The 20,253-nt window shown below is 30.7% G+C and overlaps 4 protein-coding genes across 5 annotated transcripts; 1 reads left to right on the forward strand and 3 right to left on the reverse strand.

The window, feature by feature from the left end:
* Nucleotides 1–4,345: 4,345 nt before the first annotated feature.
* Nucleotides 4,346–6,483, reverse strand: LOC101205219 (GATA transcription factor 12). The gene is made up of 2 exons (XM_031880709.1): nucleotides 5,922–6,483; nucleotides 4,346–5,318 (listed from the first exon to the last, which is right to left on the reverse strand). Exons 1-2 carry the CDS (start codon nucleotides 6,306–6,308, stop codon nucleotides 4,581–4,583), a joined length of 1,125 nt encoding a protein of 374 aa, XP_031736569.1. The 5' UTR covers nucleotides 6,309–6,483; the 3' UTR covers nucleotides 4,346–4,580.
* Nucleotides 6,484–9,964: 3,481 nt separating this feature from the next.
* On the reverse strand, nucleotides 9,965–11,237 carry LOC101204977. 2 transcript variants are annotated; one of them, XM_011651427.2, is made up of 3 exons: nucleotides 10,874–11,237; nucleotides 10,374–10,601; nucleotides 9,965–10,103 (listed from the first exon to the last, which is right to left on the reverse strand). In XM_011651427.2, exons 1-2 carry the CDS (start codon nucleotides 11,111–11,113, stop codon nucleotides 10,383–10,385), a joined length of 459 nt encoding a protein of 152 aa, XP_011649729.1. In that variant the 5' UTR covers nucleotides 11,114–11,237; the 3' UTR covers nucleotides 9,965–10,103; nucleotides 10,374–10,382. The 2 variants fall into 2 exon arrangements, with proteins under 2 accessions (XP_011649729.1, XP_011649728.1); XM_011651426.2 differs by lacking the exon at nucleotides 9,965–10,103 and having other exon boundaries at nucleotides 10,273–10,601; nucleotides 10,874–11,232.
* A 4,714-nt stretch (nucleotides 11,238–15,951) lies between these two features.
* Nucleotides 15,952–18,922, forward strand: LOC101218489 (monoacylglycerol lipase). The gene is made up of 7 exons (XM_004148346.3): nucleotides 15,952–16,456; nucleotides 16,669–16,707; nucleotides 16,855–16,925; nucleotides 17,407–17,471; nucleotides 17,852–17,941; nucleotides 18,023–18,115; nucleotides 18,218–18,922. Exons 1-7 carry the CDS (start codon nucleotides 16,080–16,082, stop codon nucleotides 18,641–18,643), a joined length of 1,161 nt encoding a protein of 386 aa, XP_004148394.1. The 5' UTR covers nucleotides 15,952–16,079; the 3' UTR covers nucleotides 18,644–18,922.
* Nucleotides 18,923–19,324: 402 nt separating this feature from the next.
* LOC105434658 (lachrymatory-factor synthase) lies at nucleotides 19,325–20,253 on the reverse strand. The gene has a single exon (XM_011651428.2). The coding sequence runs from the start codon at nucleotides 20,115–20,117 to the stop codon at nucleotides 19,629–19,631; it is 489 nt and encodes a 162-aa protein (XP_011649730.2). The 5' UTR covers nucleotides 20,118–20,253; the 3' UTR covers nucleotides 19,325–19,628.

Here is a 20,253-nt window from a genome sequence, read left to right on the forward strand (position 1 = left end):
TTGTAACTTTATCTTTCTTAATTTAGTCTATGTAGTTAGTTTTTTCTAAGGCTAAAATGTATGTTGTGTTTTGATATTGTCTTTATAACTAAACTGTTTGCTCGTTGCCCCACTTCATCTGTGGATTCTTTTGAAAATATGAGTTGGGCTTGTTGGTCGAACCAAAAAAAAATATTCAACCAGAGACTCAATCCAAATAGTTTGAGTTTTGAGTTATCAGATTGTTCGAGCACTCATTTCTTAGCGTCAAAGTGCTATTATGGAACCCATTAAACAGCAGCAAGAAAAAAAAAAGGTGCTATAAGGTTTATGGATAAAAAGCAACGAAGAATATTGAAGCTTCAAAAGACCATAGGACTTCAATCTTACGACTGAATACATTTGAATTTGAATAAGAAAAGGGTGTTGTACCAAACCAAATGCTTCATGCCATGAATAGGGTTCCGTGAATGACCCATTAGTGAGCCCAAATGAGATAGATATGAGGAAGTGAGAATGAGGCTGTTGTGTGTGGCCCATATGACTTGTAGTTAGAGTTTGTGCAAGTTTCCAAAACTGCCCCCACCTTTTATGTTGTCTTCTTCTTCATCTGAACCACCAGCAAATTTCAATACCCCACCATTTCCTTCCTTCTTCAACTTTCCCCGGCACCTCCTTCTCGGGCGATTCCATGGCCATGTCTTCCCATTTCTATGTTGAACCCACGAACTCACTTCTCTGGCTTTTATTTCTCCATGAATTTTGCGTTATCATCTCCGTCTTTTAGACAACATCTGAACGATAAGATTTCAATCACAAAACTTTATTACTTTAGTTGAGTTGTACTTGTTTTGACTAGTTGTACATAACTCTACTAACAAATTTTTTAATAAATATAACGTTGGTAAAAATAAAACCTTCATAAATTTATTAAATAGTAGATATGAATATATATATAATTGATATTCGTAAGTAGAGAAAGCCATATCTAAACATGACATAGAATAACTTTTGCACTCATTGAAAAGTGACTTTTCTTAGACTGAAATCGGTTTAGATTGATTTAGTAAAAAACGATAAACTATTTACAATCCATTTAATAAAACTACTAAAAAATAAAATTCATTATTATAAATATTATTTTCTTTTAAAAAATTCATCTATTTAAACTATTTTTACAAAAGAAAAAACCATTTAAAACACCAATTTTAAAGGTTATTTTGTGTAGTTGTAAAAAACACTCTATTTTTTTAAAAAAAAAATTAAAATATACCTTAATTAGAATAGGGAAGATTATGTGAATTATCACACTCTATATATACATACATATATATATCATTGTCTTTTTTAACCTCTGAATGGTTCAAAACACTCAACTCTAAATTTAATTATGCACATTGTTTAAGAGCATCCATAATGAATATTTTGATTATTTATCAATTAAAAATAGTTAATAACCATTTTCATGGAAACAAAAATTTAAAATTATTTTATTACTAATAATATTATTTGGAGTAATAGTTTTATGGTCACATCGGTATGGGCTAAGCATAGTCATGGGCTTACTTTATAATAAACCGAAGTCTATAACTTGAGGGTTGATCCCTACAAAAGTCCTACCATGGTTCCTTTTAGAATCTTTTATTTTTCTTTCTTCTTTTACATAACACTTATTTAAATACTATTTTTACTACTACTTTTTCATTAAAAATGTAACAAAATAATGTATTGGACCTAACAACTCCAATGGAACAAAATAAACCATATTAGAATGGTTTCCAGAAAAAAAAATATATATATATATTAGATGATGCTCATAAACATAATAAATACAATGAAATATAATTAAAATAAATCGAGATAGTAATGAAAACGAAAGAAGCTGATGAAAAGATAAGAAGAAAGAAGAAGAAGATGGTGAGAAAATGGATAAGTTAAGAATAATGAATGCTTCCCATTCTCATTTGTTTTCTTTTCTTTTTTTAAAAAAAGTTTTGTTTCATTTTACATATACATTTGCATGTGATACCCTTTTTCTTTGCCTTTTCTTCTTTTCTTAATAAAAAAAATCTTGTTTTTTAAAACATATTTTTATAAATTTAGTTTTTACCAAAAGAAAAATTTACATTCAAACCTCGTCTACAAAATAATTTAATTGAGATAAACCAAAATACTGAATTAATAAGTTTTGTTGTGTTAATGAATAATAAACATCGGAAATTGATTATTTTCTCTTCTGTTGTGTTTAATAATAAAAATATAGTCAAGGCAAATATAAAGTTAGTATAATATATTAAGTTGTTTAGATTAAGAAAAATCACTTTTTTTACGAAAATAATTGAACTATTAGTTTTGGTTGGAAATGATATTGAAGATTTTCCCGACCCTAATTTTAGTTTTGGAAGATACTATCATAGATCTTTAAATGGAATTCTCTAAACAATTTGTCCACACAGTTTAATCAAATGGACAATATATATATAGTAGACTGAAGTTAGAACTTAGAAATTCAACTTCTTTCCCACGTTATTTTCTAGAAAATAGTGATTCAATTTGTAGATTTAAAAAAGAAAAATTAAAATAATAGTCTATACTCTATTTAAATCATATCTCTCCCATTAGTTAACGTTACAATTCAATGATCATAATTAAAAAACACACACACACACACACACAAATGAACCTATAGAATACCACCCACTCCATTTAATAAAAAATGAGTAGATCTGATTCAACAACAATTATAAAATAAATTAAATTGAGTGATTTCTTGATGGATTTTATTTCAATTTAATTAATTAACTAAATTCTTAATATACTTTGATCCAATCTTATACAATTAAAATAATTACACCCTTTGAATAAAGACAAACTTCATAGATCAAATTGGAAAGAAAGAAAATAATAAAGGAGTATTATTATTTCCCCTACACTTTGTATAAAGTAAAAATACTCTAAATATTTGTTTATTTTAGTTTACAAAGAAAATGAGTGAAAGTTAACGTGACAATGTCAGTAATGATAAAAATTAAACTATATATAATAGAAAATGAAGCACTTCAAAAGTTGAAAAAAAAAAAAAATATGGGCATGTGATCCCTCCCAAACTTTCCTATTTTATTTTTATTTTCTTGTAATGGTCAGAAATTTAATATATATATTTTTTTGTTGTGATTTTATTTAATAGTTTTCTAAATTGATCATCTAATTGTCATATTATAGTTTACATTATACTGTTGGATGCCTTTCAATGTATGATAGACTATTCCATTGTTTTTTTAAAATTAAATCTATTTACGAGTGTTTTAGGAAGTGTAGATAAACTAAATGTCGGTTTAATTTTATTTTTGATTATAACTCAACGACAAATCTAAATGATCTTTCTAGTACGTTGCTCAATAATGGCATATCATTTTTACTAATCTTTAAACCTTATAAAGCATAGTAAATAGAATGATATTTTTATTTTAGGAACATTTTAATTTATTAAACGTTTAGTTTAGAGTAAATAGAATGATATTTGAGAGATAATAAATGTAGTTTAGTGACCAACTTTTAATTTGAGAGAGAAAAGTAGAAAATGAAAATATAAATATAAATATAAACAATTTAACTTTGCATGTGCTTTGCTTTTATCAAACATTCTCTGCAAAAATAAGAGAGTATTGATCCCCATGGAAAATGACTTCAAAGAAAAACCATAAATCCACATTTTATCTAAGATTATAAAAACGATAAACTATTTAATCACATAATTGAACTTTGTAAATTTGGAAGAAATAAACTAAAAATTACATTAAATGTCAAATATAACATTTCATGTATTTTTTAAGGATTAAATTTAGTATTTGAATTATCATTAAATGTCAAATATAACCGTTCAAAATTAACTTTAGTAGGAATTAATAAATAACAAGAATAAAATTTAAAAAAACACACACACACACACAAATATGCTTTTAAAATCTATAAGAAAAATAAATAATATAGACTTTTATTATAAAAAAATCAATAATAAGAACTCTTTCAACAATATTAAATTTGGTATGTTTATAATTACAAGGATTAAAAAAAAGTTAAGAAATGTGGTTTTAATTTTAATTTTAGATAAATTGTAATTGAATATTTGTTATTTATAATTATAATTTATTGTTTTGTTTATGTGTATTTTTTAAAAGTTTTCAGTAAATTAATTACATTATTTAAACTACTTTTTTCTTAAATTAGCGGAAGTGCGTTTAAAGACTAAATCAACTAAATTATAAAGGTTAAATTAACTTTAGATTTTGAAACGAAGCTATGTAATATAAAAAGTTTAGGAACAATAATCACATTTTTCAAGGTTCTAATTTGCATCTCATAGACCTAATAGTAAAAACCTTGGACTGAATATTTCTTTAATTAATTAAACAACTATTTTTCTTCATTTGTAATTTGTTTTTTTTTTTTCTTTTCCGGTTGTCAGACAATTAAAAAAAATGTCTATGGGAAGAAAAAGAAAATAAAAATGTCAGAACTTCCAACAAAATCATCTAAAAATCTCATGAAGAAAAAACCAAAAATGAATCACATTGGCCGGACTCAATGCCTACCGGCAATGGTCAGATCAGCTGCCGGAAATCTGGGCCCACATGTTGATGAATGAGATAATCATCACCGTTTGATGCATCAAAGATCATATCCTGACGATGATCCAAAAGCAAATGCTGTGGTTGCTGTTGTTGGGCTCTAAGAATCTCCTTTTGTCGTCGAAGCTCCAAAACTTTCCGATGAGAATTAGAGTGTTTGGTTAAAACAAAGGTGGGGCTTGCGGCAGGGCGATACTCCGGAACCAAGCGGCCGGATTTGTACCGAACCCCACAAGCATTACACAATGTTTTTGGGCCCATTGGGCCAGTCCGCCACTGGGGTGTCTTGTCGGTGGCGCAGTGCATGCACTTACGCCCCTCTCCGGATGAAAATCCTAAGTCTGGACTGTCCTTCTTCTTAGCCGTAGCTGCCGCCTTGGGAAGGGTTTTTTTAATGGGATGTGGTTGTTCGATGGGTGGTGTAGTTTCGGATTCGGCAGTGGGAGAAGAAAGAGGAAGGAGGGCGGAGTTGTTCCAATTAGATGGGAGGGCACGTGAGCGTTTGCTGCGGGCTTTAGCCGGAACGGAAACAATTTCCGGTTTGAAAATTGCTGCTGCGCTTCGGGTGGCCGTGGGTTGTGGGGATTGAGTGGGGGGTTCGTCGGATTTGACTTTGACTCCCGAGATGAGTTCTAACTTTTGCATGTCCTCGCTGGAAAATGATTCCTCTACAAAGTTTGAAAGCCATTCCAGCTCAGCTAAATCGTCATACTGTACCACAAAAAATACCTATATTAAAAAAACAATTGCCACGTACCACACTTTTATTGGCTTCAAATACGTGGCCACTACAGATTTTCCTTTCTTTCTTTCAAGAAATTTACACAAATAAAAGTAAACTAAGTTTTTGACATTACAAATAATTGTACATTCTTAGTTGTCAAAAATTATATCTAAATATTTATTAAGAAAAAGTTTTGATTATTTTACATAAATTTTCATGATATTTTATTATGTAAATTTGTCACTTAATTCTACCATGACAAATAAAACTCAACAAAAATTCAAATGATATATCTTTCTAGTAATAAGTTCTTCAAGTACCATTGAAATATATTTAACAGATTAATTTTAGAAGTAACATATATAGACAAAAACAATACAAATACCAAAGTATATATTATATATATATATATGTATGTCATAATGTTATATCTATACATATAAAATACAAAAAAGGTAAAAAAGAAAAAAGAAAAAAGAAAATATTGAATGTATACGTAAAGAGAAAAAAGGTAAGAAATCTGGAAAAGAAAAAAAGGGGAAGAAATGGGCATCGCCTAAATACGAATGGTTTTGGAGAGGGGGAATTACCGGAACGCAGAGTTCGCTGGAGAAATGGGCATCGCCTAAATTAGAGCCACTAATATCTTCAAAGAAGGAGGATGAGGAATTGCAACTCTCCATCACGGTAACGGCGGAAGATTCCGTTGAATTATTGTTATTGTTATGGTCATTAGTAGAAGTATTATTATTGTTGTAAAACAATCCTCCTCCTCCTCCACCTCCTCCTCCTCCTCCTCCTCCTCCAGAGTCAGTAAGGACGGCGTCATCTTCGTTGTTGGAGAAATCGAGAAGCTCCTCGACGATGAAATGGTCGGGTGCAGCGGCAGCGGCGGCGGTGGTGGTGGCATCGGCGTCGTCGGGGGAGGAGAATTGGGAGGAGTAGGCATTGATCTGGAAATATTCAGGAGCTTCCATGATTAAGGAGGTTTTTGTGTGTATGTGTGTGTGTGTGTGTTTGTGTGTTTTTGGTGTTTTTTTGGGGGGAAAAAATAGTGAGAGAGAGATAAAGAGAGTAAGTGGCTAAGAGAGAAGAGACTAAAAAATTATGGCTGTTAAAGAAGAGAGAGAGAGAAGGCAGTTGGTTTGCGTTTGAAGGGGACAAGCGGACACCTAAAAATAATGCATTCACTCTTCTTCCTTTTTTTTCCTTTTTTCCTTTTTCATTTCCTTTTTTTCTTCAAAATTATTTAAACTATTATTAAATAAATATATATATCTTTTTTAATAATTTAATCTTCCATTCTCATTTACACCAATTTAATCCTTAACCTTTATTTGATAAGAAAGTAAATTTGTTCGCTCTCTTTATCTCTTATAAACATAATCAAGTTTAAATTGACCAAGTTGAGAGTTCTTTTTTATACAAATATTAATTCATGGTTTGAATTAATACTTTTTCTAAATTTTAATACGTCCAAACTTAATATATACAAATTTGTTGTATTTGCATGTTACAAATATAAGTAAGAAAATTCTTTAAATTTTAACATCAATGTTCACCCAAAATATGTAAAATTGTTAAATTGCTGCCTACAACCAAATGGTTCTAATTAATTTATAAATATTGAATACTTATTATAAACTGGAGTTACGCTCCAGATATTTTAAGCGTGGAAGTTGATATTGTGGAGCATTGGATTTTATGTGTTATGAATATGTAACAAAACTCAAACGTGTGTGACATTTTGCTTGTTGATTAAGGTGTATCTTGGAGGAAGCTCGTTTGGATATATTAACTGCTAAAATAAAAGAAGAAGGAAGAGGAATAATAAAAATAGAATGGTTTAGTTCATCATTTACAAAAGAATGAAGAAGGGAATTGCAAATTCAAGTTTCATCAACCGATCTCAGCTAGTCTATCGCTAAAGCTCATGGCATTCATTAGGTAGCCACCAGTATAATTTCCCACAACCCCATTCTTTTCCTCGTGAAAAATGTTTTTTTTTTCTTTTCTTTTCTCTTACTAAATGAAGAAGAAGAAGAAAAACAAATTTTACGTATATGGACTGAATTTGTTAGTTGTTACGTCAGTGGAATTCCTATTATTGGAGGGACAAATTATTTCACTTTTACTTTGATTATATTCCTAAATCTTGGTCGAATTGTCCAATTTATGCTTAAACAAATCCCCCAAATTAACAACAATCCATCTAATATATTAATCAAAATTAGAATATAGTTAGTGGTATTGAATTTAGTCCTCGTCTTTGTAGTTTGTAATCTTCTTTGGATAAGTTTCAAAACTCATTCATGCTACCTTAAAATTGGGGTTACTTTTGATTGAATTTTTATTGTTTAAATTTAAATTTTAGTTTGATCTTTGGTAATTAATGGTTGTTATTTTCATGTTCTCTTTTGTTTGACAAATTTATTGGTTTACATAGAAACAGTAACGTTATTAAGTAGATTTTTTATTTAGAAAGATTTAATCCAAATTTTAAAAGTTAAAAGCTATTGAAAATTTTGGAATCAAGTTCTCTTATATAATGTGAACACTAATGTTATTTTGTTTTTGATTTTTGAAAATTCAACCTATTTTCTTATAATAATATACATTTCTTAGAGTTAACATTTTAACTAAAATTTAAATATAAGAACAAGATTTTAAAATTTATTTGTAGTATTTGAAATTGAACTTGGAAATTTTAAAATATATATATTACAAAAAAAAATAATTTACAACTGAAATCAATGTTTAGTTTAAAATTCTATCAAAAGTAGAATGCAAATTAAATTAATAATGGCAACCCTAACCGTGAAAAGTATCCTCTTCAACTTACTAAATTAACTATAAAGTTAAATATTTAAATTTATAAGAAAAATAAAAAACTATAATTTATTTTCTTTGTATTGACCGTGAAATAACGTATAATCTTATTTATAGGATTTATACTGAGGTTAAAGAATTTATGATGGAACTCATGTCACAACATTTTTTAAATTACAAAAGTAACCAATTTGAAAATGGATCGCTTTTTAATAGTCTTTGATAGCGCTCTCGACAGGTGGGTCTTGCAGTCAAGCTCCCTTCTGTCTTTGCACTCGAGGGCCAATCTTTGTCTGGTCCGAGGAAACCTTTGCACGCCTCTGCTACCTTTTGGGATGCCTATGCCCCATAGAATAGAAAACTGTCTACCTGAGACTGTCCATTGACCCGTAGGTCCTGACACAAGGTTAGAATTCTAGCTCTTCCAGAGTGGTATCTCACTGATGGTTCGAGCTCCCCCAAAGGGGACCTTCTTCACCTAAATCTAATTATTTGTCATATTTGTCATATTTGTAATATAAAAAAAAAAGTATGTTAGAAACAGTATTTTCTTATAATTTTTATCAATTTTTCATTTATAATTTTGCACGTAAGATTGTACTTATTTGGTAAGTTTATGTATACGGAAAGTTTAACTTCTTGGAATACCTAGACTTTTATTTTATTTAAGATAATAATTAACTTTTATATGATTTGAATTTATATATTATTTAGGGATTTAAGATAAAACAATAAAAAACAAACTATACAGATAGAAAAAGACAAACATCTCTTAATTTTTTCATAAAATAGATATTTTCTCCATTTTACTGTTATTTATATCATATATTATTTATTAGTTTTAATTTGTTTATGCCCACAAAACTATAGCAACCAAACATAATTAAGAGCATAATTTATTAGTTTCCTTTAAAAGATTTATTTATAATTACAAAAATTGTAAAAAATAAAATTTTGATAAAATATTTATATTTGATGAAAAAACAAGTTTTATGAAACATAAATAGTTTATCAATTTTTTCACTTTTGAAAAAACTCCAATACATATCTTATTATTTAATTGGTTCTTAAATTTTAAATTTGATACAATATTGGAATTATTGTTGCAAAATTTAGAATTCTTAGAAAGGGAAATGAATACATAAATTTAATTTTGAGTTTTAGTTTTAATTTAATTAAAATATTTAAAAATGTTAGATTTTTGTTATAAAACATTGTATTACTTTTATTATTTTTAAATCCACCTTATAACATTTAAAATTAATTAATACCTATCCATACCCATAGCTTTGAAATACGAATCAAATTAAACCTATATAAAATTAACAAAATTCTAGTAAAAAAGAGTAATGTGATAACTTGTCAATCTAACTAAGAAGTCATCATTTTAATGTCACCTAAAATAAAAGTTAAATAATTAGCTGATGAAATATGCTTATTTTTAAATATTATTGGAGACATTGGATAAAGTTTTTCATTTATTTATATAAATAGTTACACTTTTAGATATATATATGCTTATTTTATTTATTTATGATTAAAATTTACATGGATTGCTTAAGTTGAAAGGAAAGATTTTAAAGGAGACCCATATTTGTTTGTGTATCATTTAAAATTTTATGTAATAAACAAAATATGAAAAAACAAATAAAAAAGATTAAAAGTGGTATTATTAAAGTAATTGGTAATGTGAATATATTTCATATTTGATTTGGAAGGTTGGAAGGAGGATTAGGGTTTTAGTGTGGGGTCCATTATGCACGTGATAGTGATGGGAGTAAGCATGTGAGGTCAAAAAGCCAAATTTGGTAGCGGAATTTCACATCCTCTTCCTTTTAATTATTTGTTTCTTTCTTTCTTTTATTTAAATAGGTTACAGCCTATTATGTACCTCCATGTTACGGGTATACTCTAACGTGACTCCACGTGCCCCTTTAACTCACCTGCTTCACAAACTTCAAATTAATAATTAACTCTTATGTTCTAACTTTTAATTAATAGCCTCCGCCTGATTCTCTAAACCTAAATTGGAAATGGCCCAATGGGCCTTAATGGCTCAACCTATTGCAATATCTTTCCTATTGCCTTATAACAAAGGTTTTTCGACTTATGTATATAAACTCAAATTCATAAAGCTTTTATTTATCGTAAAACTACTCGTTACATATGTACATACCCAAAACAGAAACAAAATATATACTTTATATAATTACCTAACATGATCACTTCACCATGGTTGGATCACAGACGTCTCTACCGACGGCCGGAATGCAACTGGAGCTCCGGCCAATCCTACCGCCGCGGTGGTCGCTTTTGGTTTTCTTCAGAATTTGTTTAATGGCTTCCGCTTGATACAGCACCGGATACACTCTTCCGATCCTATTGAACTTCGCACAAGCGCTCATGTGCTCCTTCAATGCCTCCTCTCTTTTCCAACCATTCTATATATATATATATATCGATTACAACTTATACTAATTAGTCTCCAAATTACATCAATATATACCACATGTTGAAACTAAACTAAATCATGTCTTTTGAAACTTAATCACGCCATTTCTTTCTAAATTCTTACCCCAAAATAAGAGAAAAACAAGCGTTTTGAGATAAACAAGTATGATCTAATTTAGACTTACATATTCAAATTTCCACTACCTCAAACTCAAGAAGAAATAACAAAGAAACAAACAAAAAAGAAAAAGAGAGAGGCAACCTTCTCCATCTCTTCGTTTACGGCCTCAGCACAGAGGCCGCAAATAAGCTTCCCCATGAACTTGTCCTTAACATGTCCAATGTACTCTGCTGTGCAGTCCTCGGAGAGACCGCAGCACTCGCAGGCTGCAGCCTCCACCTCTGAGATGGGTGGCAGCGGCACGTTGTTTGCAGCAACCCCAAGACCTTCTTTGCTTAGCTCGAAGGAGATGTCGGATATGGTTCGTTGGAGACCCTCCATTGATAGTAACTGTTGATGGCTTTTGCAGTGCTTCAACTTTTGTTTCCAATTTAATTTGGAGTCATATGAATATGGTTATGAAGAAATGGGATCCAAGCTAAGGGACACCTCAATTTATAGCATCCAGTTATTGAGAATTTTATAATTTTAATATCTAATCAATTTAATTTAATAAAGTGTGAGTAAAATCTTTTTGAAGATATATATCGCGTGATCGAAAAAGATAAAGAATCGAATCTTATTATTATTGTTGAACTCAAACAAAAATTAAACACATTCCATAATAACTTTTCAAAATATATCAATTCATCATTCACTAATAACACTTACAAAAGGAAGATATAAAGAATGTTTAACAAGCACAAAAATGTAGAGGTATTTTATTTATATGTGTGTGTCTGTTTATATATACAACATTGTATATTTAGTTATTAAACTTCAAATAGTTTAAATCTTTTGACTTTAAACCCTTCCAAATTTTAAATTTATATAATATTTCATTTCATACATATCTCATAAATTAGTGAAGTCCACAACCACAAGGATCTTGTTGAAGAAGAAGGAAGGAAGGAAAAAAGTTTAAAAAGTGAAGTTTTGGGATTTGACAGAGAAGAAGACAAAGTAGAGATTTCAAAAAAGGGAAAAAGGGGGAAATGGGTTTGTTTCACTTTTTAGCTTTTCTTTGTTTGTTTGTTGGTTATGTAATGTGAAAAAGCAACCCAACTTTAATTTGTATTCAATTTAATGGAAAGAGTTGTTGTACTGTATTAATTGCTAGGGCTCACTATATATAATAAGTCCACTGAATGTTGTTGACTCACTTCTAAACGTGTACGTAACTTAATCATAATAATTAATAGCTAACAAGAGTTTAAACTTTAGTATTTAAATTTTATTTTAACTAGAAAATATTGATAGATTTTTTTGGATTAAAATTGATTTTGATATCAATGGTAAACATTTTATTAAATGTTATATATTTTAACATTTATTTTTATTATTTTATTCTTAATAAATTTTATATCTTAATCATTGAAAATTGATTAATTAATAATCATTTTAATGTAAGAGTTTTAGTCCCGATCCCAAGGAGTCTCTCTCTTTTTCTTTTGTAGTTTTTTAAGTTATAAATATTCTATTTTTAAACTTTGTAATATTCTTTTTAACATTAATCATAAATTTTTAAATATGATATTAATTTATAGTATTTCTCAACTCATTTCTTGCTAAATTGAATACTCACACCAAAATAAGATAAATGACATAAAGTTGAGTTAATGTCACCCAAAGTATCTGTTTTATGTCAAATATATATATGAGGATGAGGAAGAGAGAACATTATTTCAATTAGATGAATTCTATGTATCCAAAGGCATGAAAGCTAATACGTGGGATCATGGAATGCTTCATTTGCTTGATCTCTTAGTATATAGGTCATAAAAGAAGTGCAACTAACTAAGGTGGTCGTTCATTTTAATTACTTTTGTGTCAAACAACTAATTAACTATAATAATTTACACCATAGATTGGACAAAGAGAAGTAGTATTTTGTCTAAACACTAATCTAACTAGTAAATTTAATGATTTGAAAGATAAAATGTTACATGTTAATTAAGAATGACACTTTCATGTGGAAGTTAGAGATTAGAGAATAATAAAGTCGTAAGGTAGGAGTTCTTGATAAGGGTGGAGAAAATCATTAGCAATAATTGTTGACTTTGTAATGACGGTCATACAATGTCAGTTATACAACAACGATTTAACCTCCTCCCTTGTATTTTTTTAGTTCGAAATCGATATGATCTTCTATAATTTATGATTAACTTTTGATAAAACCTTCCAAATTATTTTTTGTAAAGACATATATATATTGGAGACAATAACACGATGAAGAGAACCCCATAACAAAGGAATCACAAACACACGAGCAAAAACAATAGCAATAGAAAATTTGTAGAATCACATAAATATCACGAAACGAACTCCATACAACCGTCAATTACATTCCTACCAGATAAAATGAATAGCAGTAGCAAACAAAATATTTATCTGTTTTGAAGGATGAGATTGAAAATGGCCAAAATTGGTGGGGGGAGATTTGGAAGGTAAGTTCTTCCCCCATGGCGCCATGATTAATGATTATTACATTACACTTGAAATTGCCAAAACATTATCTATCAACAAAATGAAGAACTTTCCAATAGGCAAATAGTACTAAAATTAATAAATAATAAGAACAAAACAATGTGTGCTTTGGGAACCAAACGCTTGTCACTTTCTCATTGGCCTAAATCTATTTTTATGTCAAATAACATTTTCAAATGTTCTTATCAATCCCTTCTCTCTTCCTTTCATTGTCAATAAATCATAATCTTCTTTCCCATTTCTTTTTCATGCGGGTCCGATTTAATCTTATATTTAATACGGAATTTAAATAAGTGGAGTATTTAAATACAAAAGAAAATTTTGTTGATCCTAATTCTTTTTTAGCTTTGTAAATTAATCTACGTATGGCTTAAAATGAAAAATATTAATTTCTTTATCTTTATTATTCGTTTAAGCTTTTCAATTGATTGGTAATTTAACATGATATTTATGACACGTAAGATTTGAAGAGATTATTGGGTCCATTTGTCTTAATGTGTATGTCCAATCCAAATTATCAAATCACAAGATGGATACAGTACTAACTATTACCCTAAAACGTTACTCTATTTGGATAATCATTGAAGGGCTACTTTTTATTTTATTTATTTATTAATTAGAAAACATAATGATGCTCCTCAATTTGGTGATTGGTTCTTTTCCGAATCATTGAGGCAAAATGTGCCAAAAATGGGAAACTTAGAGCATGAAAAATGGAAGCATCAAATAGATGAAAAGGAGAGCCATCATATATTATATCCCATCCTTACTTTTTTTCCCCCCACATTATTGATTGGAAAAGGGTATAGTTGCACATCCCAAACTCTTCAATAATAGCCAAGGGACCTTGTTTTAATTTTCCATAGCTGCTTAAACTTTCAAAATTTATCTATAATTAATTATTGTGTAACGTGACAATCATTATCATATCTATTATTAAACTTAGGATAGGACGATATTTTATATTTATAAAACGTTTAAAATATTATTTAGGTCTTAATTTGATTTTTTAAAAACTTTGGATACGTACTTTCAAATAATTTTCATTTTAGTTTTTTTTGTAGTACTTAAAATAAACATGACTATTTTGATACTTATTTGTAATTTTTAATATAAACTTTACTTAAAAGGAAAAACTGTTTAATACAAATTTAAGTATAACTACATTTTAAAGAATCATGTGGATGAAAAAGTACGTACCACGTAAAACTATGATCTAGAAAAAGAGATATAAATGAAAATTATGGTAGAACCATATAAAAATAATCACAATTTAGCAATTACTAAAATTAACAATATAAGAATTAATATAGATGTTTTAAATGTATAGCTGCAATCTAAAAACCTAAACTAATAAATATTATAAGTTTGATGACCAAGCTTAATCCAACTTGGTTATTATTATTATTATTTTTGATTGGGTAAGAATGAATTTTCCTTTTAAATTATTGTAAAGTTTTAATTTTCATGGTTTGACTTTGTCTATTCTCAAATAGTCCTTTTGAGTAGGGAATTAAATAATATGTTACATACCTAAATTAATAAACTTACCATTAATATTTATATATGTGTTGTTCACCAAAAATAAGAATTTATAAAATTTATAAAATTCTAGCTTGGAATTTTTCTTACCCTTGATTTGTTATTTTATTTTTCTTCCATTTAGGGATAGCATTCATTCCTCAATGTTTGAAAATGCAGGTAGTGTTTGTCACCAACTTTTGAATGAAAATTAATGTCCTTAACTTAACAACCATCTTGCTTATAAAACAAGACAACAATTCATTGGGTCAACAGTTCAACGTTTATTTCTCATTTGACCGAGTTTTTATATTGACACAAACCTAAATGAAAACTTAACTTAGTGATAATTAACGTGACTTTTACGAAATCAAATATAGTTCAATTATCATATTAATAGGTTTGACATGATGGACTGAAAAATCATCTTGACGTGAAATAGTATATTAAAATTTGGTTGATGTTTGTAAAAATAAAAGAAAGGAAAAAGGTGAGTATAAGATATTTATTTCTGACTTAAATTAATTTCCATCCTACTTGATTCAATAATTGGAAAATTAATTAAACAAATATTCTTTTAAAAGAAAAAAAAAAGAGGCTAAAATCTCCCAATTTGAAATGCGTTTGTAAGGAACAAAAATAGTTAAGTACATAGCTGTAGTCTCATTTTGTCGCTCAACGGCCTCCGTACATTTAATTCCACCCGTTCTTTTTTTCAAATACATTTTTTAATAATTGGAACCAATTTCAATTATTCCATTTTTTTTTTTTTACCAACTTTAAATGTCTATAGTTGTTGGGGTTAAACGTATGTATCAATTTTTTTTAAAAAAAATCGATAAATTGTAATTTAAAACTAAAATGCTCAGTCAAAAAAAAAATTACAATTTATAAAACGGTAATTTGATTGAGAGAAAAAGAAGAGAAAAAAAAGCATAGGCAACACCGCCACAATTCTCTAAGCTACGGTTGATGAAATGCATAGTAATCAACGTCGAATCCTCTTTACGCGCTCCGTACTTTCAATTATTCGCTGCGATTCAGTGTAGAGTTATTTAAATATAAGAATCAATCTCTACCGTTGGTATATATTCCCCAAAAAATAACGGTCTAGATTTTAGTCTTCGTATCAGTGTTGACTCTCTTTGAACAGATTATTTATACCCATTGGTGGGAGCCTCGTTTTTTTGATCTCTCATTTTCCGAAATTCTCATTCCGACTCCATAGTCCGAAGTTTTTCATTTCATTTCATCGTCTCCGTTTCTCCGATTTCGGTCTGTATAATTCTCCATCTCCGCCATGTCTAGGGCCGAGATGGACCAGCTAACCTCCGGAGCCAGCAATCGGATTATTCCGATTTTCAAAGCTCTAAGGACTTCTCTCCTTTTCATTCACACCTTCTTCCTCTCTCTGCTTCTTCTTCTATGGCCACGCCGTCGTCGCTCTCCGGCTACCTCAACGGCTCAGGTTCAATCCTCTGTGAAGAAGAGAAGATTGGTATGGCGAAGGGAGGAGGAAGATACCCAGAGGCGTAGGGCGCTGGCTGAGGTCATTGAAATGGGCGTAAACGACGGCGACGGAGGGTTTCGTGGACGTCAGAGTACCTCGTTGTTCTATGGGGTTAAGAGAAACGCCTTGTTTTGCCGCTCCTGGTTGCCGGAACCGGATGAATTGAAGTAAGGGTTTTAGTTTATTTTCTAATTCAATTTCGGTTGAATTTTGGTACGAGAACTGTTTGATGAAATTTTACCTAAATGATATCTCATGGACGTACGGATGAAAAGATTTGGGATCAATTTTCTTGGAATTGCTTGATAATTTTCGTTAGTATGCCATAGATTGGAAGGTTCCCTGTTTCTCACGGCAAGTTTTGTTGATGTTCTTTTAGGGGTATTTTGATCATCATTCATGGGCTTAACGAGCACAGGTGATATTACAGTTATTTCATATGAATATGGAGATTTATTTATTTATTTATATGTTTACTGTAGATGGATTTTTGCTGTCAGTTTTTTTTTTTTTTTTAAATAATAATTCCCAATGGTTTTGTTTGATGTTTGGTGTTTGTTTGCAGTGGAAGATACGCTCATTTTGCCTCTCGGCTAACGTCTTGCAACTTTGGCGTTTATGCTATAGATTGGATAGGTAGATAACTTATACATATAATCTCTCTCTCCCTCTCTCCCTCTCGTTGTGTTCTATCAACTGTTCACAGTGTTAACTTCCACGATGTTAAATACCACTGAACCATGCTTTCGGTAACTAAGGAGAAAAATGACATTATTAGAATTTGAGCACAAGACCTTCTATTTTGATACGATGTTAAACCACAACCCAAAAGCTTAAACTGATGGTTGCGGTACAGTTATATGAATACTTGTAACACAGGTCATCAATTGCTTTGTTTTTTATACACTCCTGACCATATCGACTAAATAGTTTATGCGTATCCCATTACCACCACTACGTTTAACGAAAATTTTCAGGACCCTGTTTTTCTCCAAACTGAAGAATGGTGTTTTTTCTTTTTTTCTTTTCTCTTTTAGCTTGGTTGATATTGAAATTTAGTCTTTTTAGTGAAACATTCTAATTGTGTTATGGTTATTGTCTTGTGTTCTTATTGTAGGCCATGGCGGAAGTGATGGATTACACGGATTTGTTCCCTCTCTGGACCAAGTTGTTGCTGATACTGTAAGTTCTACTAATTCTATTTAGTTAGGTTTTAGACTTTTTCTTCTTTCGTTTTTGGCCAACATAAGACTTTCATTGATCACCGCATTACTGTATTCAATGTGAATCTTTTTTTTTTTATCTTCATTTCTGGAAGCTCAAATATGTTCTTTTGATTTCCAATGCTCAATCCTGTTATAGTGCAACTATGTTTCCATCTTTTGTTTTCCTGCACATTAGAATAGACATTTGCTAACAGATGGTGACAGTTTCCTGATGGGATTGAGTTCTTTGTTTAAGGACGTAGTTCAGAATTTTGTTCGATTTCAGATTGCAGATTGTGTCTTTAATATATTTCGAGATTTGGTAGGGGTTGTTAATTGTTTTTTTCTGTTACGCAGGGGTCTTTCTTAGAAAAGATTAAATCTGAGAACCCTGAAACCCCATGTTTCCTTTTCGGACACTCCACAGGAGGGGCCGTTGTTTTGAAGGTTAGTTGATCCAAAAAATTTCCCAAAACATCCTGTAAAATGATCCCAATTTTCAGTCTCCTTAACTAAAATTTCATACAGGCTGCATCGAAGCCTCACATAGAAAATATGGTGAAAGGAATAATACTCACTTCACCAGCTCTACGCGTTAAACCCGCCCACCCTATTGTCGCGGTAAGTAAGCTAATCACAATCTGTCTCTGTTAGCCATGAAGAAATATCATGCAATTTTGGATTATAAACAGACTGATGTCCAACCAACTTTCCATAATGTAGGCTCTAGCGCCAATTTTTTCCATTGTTATTCCAAAGTTTCAATTCAAAGGTGCAAACAAGAGAGGCATTCCAGTTTCAAGAGACCCTGCTGCACTCTTGGCAAAATACTCCGATCCATTAGTCTACACTGGACCAATCAGAGTCCGAACAGGCCATGAGATCTTGCGGATTTCATCATACCTAATGCGGAACTTCAAGACAATCACGGTCCCGTTCTTCGTACTTCACGGAACAGCTGACAAGGTAACTGATCCGCTAGCATCCCAAGATCTGTACAATGAGGCAGCCTCCGAATTCAAAGACATAAAACTGTATGAAGGGTTCTTGCACGACTTGCTGTTTGAGCCTGAGAGAGAGGAGATTACTATGGACATAATCAATTGGTTGGAGAAAAGGTTGAAATCTGGAGTTGAAAGTGCACAATAAACCTCATGTAGAATGAGGAGCATTTTCAAAAGGTTGAACCAAAAAATAGTTTATTGTGTTTGTTTCTTCTAGTCGTTTATGGGAACACATGTATGAAAATTTGTATATTTCTAATAGATTAACTTTATTTTTCTTCATAAATTAGTCCATTTTTCTAAAACACATTTATTTAGAGAATATAAGAGTAATGTTTGAATTTATTTGAATGGGGTTATCTACAAGATGTGTTTCAAATTGTACATCTCAAAATAAAGATATTCAAGTTATATTGAATTCATATGTGTGTAAATCAACATGTATATAAACAAGTTTTAGTTTACTTTATTTTATTGTGTTTAGAAGGTACTTAATCATGATTTTTTATTAATTAGTGAAAAGAAAACCTATAAAGACAGATCAAATCAATTCATCTATTCTATGTTGTCATTCCTTTCTTTTTTTTCAGGTACATTTGACTTGAAAAGGACTCTGTTCAAATGTCACTAAAAATAATCATTTTCCATGTTTAGTCTTAAGATATATATAAATTATATAAAATACAGTTCATTGTGAAGAAAACGAAAGAACAAAATCTGAAATTAGTGGTCTTCTTCAAGGCAATCTCTCAAAATCTCACACCAATTTTGTCCTCTTTATCTTTTGAACATCGCGTCAACTTCTCTGAATATTCGTCCCAAATAATTGAGCTCTTTTTTATATTAGATAAAGATTCGTTTTGGATATACAATCATAAAATCAAACAATTTAAACCCATGAGAATTTCTAAGATAAATTCATAGTCAACCCAACTTAAATTAACCATACACTTCAAATTTCCCTTTCTCTACAAACCTTTGTTATAAGTAAAAGGAAAAATGAAAATAGAACTTATTATCAGCTCCATATAGTTTAATATTAAGATTTGGTGAAGTTTTTTAGGGCCAAATTAATTATTTATTACACAGATGGCTTAATTTCAATTCCAATTACATGAAATCGAAAAAGTTTAGGGACTTTTCTGCAAAAAGTCAGCCATTTTTTTCATCATTTGGTGGAGAGCAGAGTCAAGATACTTCACAAACTCCTCCAGCGGCCACCCTTCGATCGGATCCGCCACGAACGACCAGACGAACTTGCACCCCCCGCCGCTTCCCTGGAGTAGCTTCATGGTGGCCACGTAGGATTTGAATCCCATGTTATTATCGAGGACCTCGTAGGTGAGAGTATGTGCGATGGGATCAATCAGATTCAGCCTCTCTTTGGCCCACTTGATCGACGACGTGGTGTCGGTGGTGGAGCAGTGGCGGATCAAGCCCGGCTGCCCAGGTACGCCTTCGACGTAGTGACAGGTGTCGACGAAGGGGAGCCATTTGTGGACGCTGCAGAAGCCGTCGGCCAGTAGCGGCCAGATTTGGTGGGGATCTGCGGCGGTTGTCTCGGCGAAGACTTCTCCTTCCCACTTCGACGGCGGCGGCGGCGGCGATGGTTGTTCCATGGAGAGATAGAGAGAAAAAGAGAGAGAGAGGGAAGGTTTGGGGCTTGTTATTTCCTTTATGATGGATTTGAAGTTAGCCTATATATCGACATTCCGATTGGTGGCACAGAACGGTTTCTTTCTTTTTTGTTTTCTT

Source organism: Cucumis sativus, chromosome 2 (genome assembly GCF_000004075.3).
Source record: "Cucumis sativus cultivar 9930 chromosome 2, Cucumber_9930_V3, whole genome shotgun sequence".
Taxonomy (NCBI): domain Eukaryota; kingdom Viridiplantae; phylum Streptophyta; class Magnoliopsida; order Cucurbitales; family Cucurbitaceae; genus Cucumis; species Cucumis sativus.

Bases quoted from the DNA above. Each gene is read 5' to 3' on its own strand.
- LOC101218489 (XM_004148346.3), top strand. From the start codon at position 16,080: ATGTCTAGGGCCGAGATGGACCAGCTAACCTCCGGAGCCAGCAATCGG. The intron at 16,708-16,854 runs GTGATATTACAG...GTTTGTTTGCAG, and splicing joins CATGGGCTTAACGAGCACAG to TGGAAGATACGCTCATTTTG. The intron at 17,472-17,851 runs GTAAGTTCTACT...TCTGTTACGCAG, and splicing joins ACCAAGTTGTTGCTGATACT to GGGTCTTTCTTAGAAAAGAT.
- LOC101204977 (XM_011651427.2), bottom strand. From the start codon at position 11,113: ATGGAGGGTCTCCAACGAACCATATCCGACATCTCCTTCGAGCTAAGC. The intron at 10,602-10,873 runs GTTGCCTCTCTC...ATATATATATAG, and splicing joins TAAACGAAGAGATGGAGAAG to AATGGTTGGAAAAGAGAGGA.
- LOC101205219 (XM_031880709.1), bottom strand. From the start codon at position 6,308: ATGGAAGCTCCTGAATATTTCCAGATCAATGCCTACTCCTCCCAATTC. The intron at 5,319-5,921 runs GTAATTCCCCCT...TTTGTGGTACAG, and splicing joins CCAGCGAACTCTGCGTTCCG to TATGACGATTTAGCTGAGCT.
- LOC105434658 (XM_011651428.2), bottom strand. From the start codon at position 20,117: ATGGAACAACCATCGCCGCCGCCGCCGCCGTCGAAGTGGGAAGGAGAA.